The sequence below is a fragment of the Diaphorina citri genome, unplaced genomic scaffold, assembly GCF_000475195.1.
Source record: "Diaphorina citri unplaced genomic scaffold, Diaci psyllid genome assembly version 1.1 scaffold14396, whole genome shotgun sequence".
NCBI classification, from domain to species: Eukaryota; Metazoa; Arthropoda; class Insecta; order Hemiptera; family Psyllidae; genus Diaphorina; species Diaphorina citri.
This window is the reverse complement of record NW_007391761.1, coordinates 7932-11230: the sequence shown is the minus strand read 5'-3', so window position 1 is coordinate 11230 and position 3299 is coordinate 7932. Positions and strand designations below refer to the sequence as shown.

Genomic DNA, 3299 nt, shown 5'->3' with positions numbered 1-3299 from the left:
GGGAGCAAGTGCTTATACTTCAATCTCATACTCATGAGCAAATGCTTATACTCCATGCTCATACTTACGAGCATTTCCTTCTTTTTTATTCATACTGCCCATTGATTTGTTTTCAGGTAAGAGGTAAGGACAATGTTGGAGCTGTAATGGACTCAATGGAGTTGGAAAGGCAAAGAGGTATCACCATCCAATCTGCTGCAACATACACTCTATGGAAAGATCATAACATCAACATCATTGATACACCTGGACATGTTGACTTTACTGTAGAAGTGGAGCGAGCATTGAGAGTATTGGATGGTGCAATACTTGTACTGTGTGCCGTGGGAGGTGTTCAGTCACAAACATTAACTGTGAACCGTCAAATGAAAAGATATGATGTCCCCTGCATTGCATTTATCAACAAGTTAGATAGACTGGGTGCTGATCCATACAGAGTAATAAACCAAATGAGGCAGAAGGTAGGACACAATGCTGCCTTTCTGCAAATCCCTATAGGTTTAGGCAGTGAAACTAAAGGTATTATAGATTTGATACAAAGAAAAGCCATTTATTTTGAGGGTCCTCTTGGTGACAATTTACGAATTGAAGAAATACCAGCAGACTTGAAGAAAGAAGCCGAGTCTAAAAGACAGGAACTCATTGAGCATGTGGCTGAAGGTGATGAGATACTGGGAGAAATGTTTCTAGAAGAAAAGTCCATTAGCGAGGATGACATTAAGAAAGCTATAAGAAGATCAACTCTGACAAGGAAGTTCACACCTGTCCTAGTAGGAACAGCACTTAAGAACAAAGGTGTTCAAACACTGCTAGATGCAGTATTGGATTATTTACCGAACCCAGGAGAAGTGACCAACTATGCCATTGAGAATGGACAGGAAGATAAGAAAGTTGTGTTAAATCCAAGTCGGGATGGCAAACATCCTTTCATTGCACTGGCATTCAAACTGGAGGCAGGGAAGTTTGGTCAGCTCACCTACATGAGATGTTACCAGGGTAAACTAAGGAAGGGAGAGATGATCTATAACGTGAGGACAGACAAGAAGGTGCGAGTGTCTAGACTAGTAAGACTTCACTCTAATGAAATGGAAGATGTAGAAGAAGTGCTAGCTGGAGATATATTTGCATTGTTTGGCGTAGACTGCGCCAGTGGTGATACGTTCGTTACAGACAAGAACAATTCCATTTCCTTAGAGTCAATATACGTTGCAGACCCTGTGGTGTCCATGTCTATCAAAGCAGTCAACAACAAAGATCGAGATAACTTCAGTAAAGCCGTGCAGAGATTTACCAAAGAAGATCCAACGTTTCATTTCTTCTATGATCCAGAGTCCAAGGAAACTTTGGTGTCAGGAATGGGAGAATTACATTTGGAAATCTACGCGCAACGAATGGAGCGAGAGTACAACTGCCCTGTAGTATTAGGTATGTACGAATAATCATTTGTAGTTTAGTCGTTACCAGGACAAGGTCCTTTAATATTAGGTTATGGTTCGGTTGGATACGATGTCTAGATCTAGATGATGCAGCGTCGTACGAAGTCACGCGATCAAATCAAACATATTTATCACAAAACACAGTGCAATTTCCGTACTATGAATCACGTACGTTGAGTGAGTAGGCTGTGGCTATACTTGATCCTATCTCTGAGAAGTAGAATAAATTATAATTATAATAATGATAGTGCTTATTTATACTGCTCGTATAGGACTGAAAAGTCCTTTTACTCCAGCAGTAGGTAGGCTACTACTATTATTGTGGTCAAATTCTCAAACTATATTGAGGATAAAATTCCATACCTCGGCTGGGATTGAACCCACGCCCTCCTGTTTACCAGGCGAGCGTTTTGACCACTACACCACCGAGGCAGGTTATTTACACTTTTTTATACTGCCAGCATAGGACAGAAAGGTCTCTTTACTCTCGCAGTCTCTTCTTCTTCCTAGCCTTTTCCTATTTAAATAGGGTCGGTGTTTCTAATTCTTGTCAGTTGTCAGTCTCTTCCAGGCAGCTCTATTTCGTACTCCATTTCCTCTCGCAGTCTAAACGAGAAAAAAAGGAACAACCAACCAAACTAACTACCAGACAGACAAACAAATAAAAGTAAATGATTCTTGTCCTCCAGGTAAACCGAAGGTAGCGTTCAAGGAAACGCTAGTGCAGCCGTTCGATTTCGATTATCTTCACAAGAAACAGTCCGGAGGTTCGGGTCAGTATGGTCGTGTAATCGGCACCCTAGAGCCTCTGCCACCTTCCGCCAACACCAAACTGGAGTTCATTGATGAAACTGTCGGCACCAACGTACCCAAACCATTTTTACCTGCCATTATCAAAGGTGAGTAAACATTATGAGTTAATGGATTGAGTCCCGGCGACCTTCTTTGTTTTTTACCGAGTTGTTGTTGTTGTAGCGGTGTAGCTATACGGGGGGTTGACAATATCTAGCCAAGATTACTTGACCCGTCCCGAAGCGCAGTCAACCATCATGACGATATTTTTTTGTCGAATAGAATCCCGATTCTTTTGTATCATAACGATTTCAGTTCGCATTCCTATTTGCTTCCATCTATATATTTCTGAATTCTCTAAGTAGTCTAAGTTACTGCACGGACGACCTACTGTCCGTAATGTCACAGTGACTTTCAAAGAAGAAAGTGTTGGTACCTATGTTATTACCTTCTATTACAAAAGTGATTAGAATGTCTTGCAATCGGTCTAAATTTTCAAAATAGGGAAATGGGTGGAAAATTTCCTTTTTATTTTTGTTTGTTTGTTTGAATCTAATATTTAAAATTTATTTTTGTCCCAGGATTCAAGCAGATGTGTGAGAAAGGCTGTCTGTCTGGTAGCAGAGTAGCAGGAGTAAGGATGGTTCTGAAGGATGGTGACAATCATATGGTGGACTCCAACGAAATCTCCTTCATCCTCGCGGCACACGGTAAGATGTAAACTAAGTCGTATTTTATGTGACTTTATTTTAGATTCAACATGACTGAACCAAAGAGATTCCGCTTTGGACGTGCACACTGCACACTCTCATATTAAGGGAGATGTATGCTTTGGCAGTCAGGGTGTTGACGTTGAAAATTCATATTACTTGGTGGATTTTTTTTTTACATTACTATACTTCCTATAGGAAAAGGAAAGTAAAAAGTACGATAGTAAAATACCTAAAGCTTATGTTCTTATGTTTCCGATTTCGTTTCTCAGGTGCCATGAAGCAAGCATACGAAGAGGGTGTATGGCAAATCTTAGAGCCCATCATGTCAGTAGAAATATCCACACCTATTGAGTTCCAA

At 40.5% G+C, this 3299-nt stretch overlaps 1 protein-coding gene across 1 annotated transcript in view; it reads left to right on the top strand.

Moving 5' to 3' along the window:
* Positions 1–41: 41 nt before the first annotated feature.
* LOC103523047 (elongation factor G, mitochondrial-like) overlaps positions 42–3299 on the top strand; it is a gene marked incomplete at its 3' end in the record, with an annotated part of 11183 nt that continues 7925 nt past the window's right edge. Inside the window, exons 1-4 of the mRNA XM_008488125.2 lie at positions 42–1425; positions 2126–2335; positions 2810–2938; positions 3211–3297. Of these exons, the coding sequence (XP_008486347.2) occupies positions 42–1425; positions 2126–2335; positions 2810–2938; positions 3211–3297 (1810 nt within the window). The remainder of the gene's footprint in view (positions 1426–2125; positions 2336–2809; positions 2939–3210; positions 3298–3299) is intronic.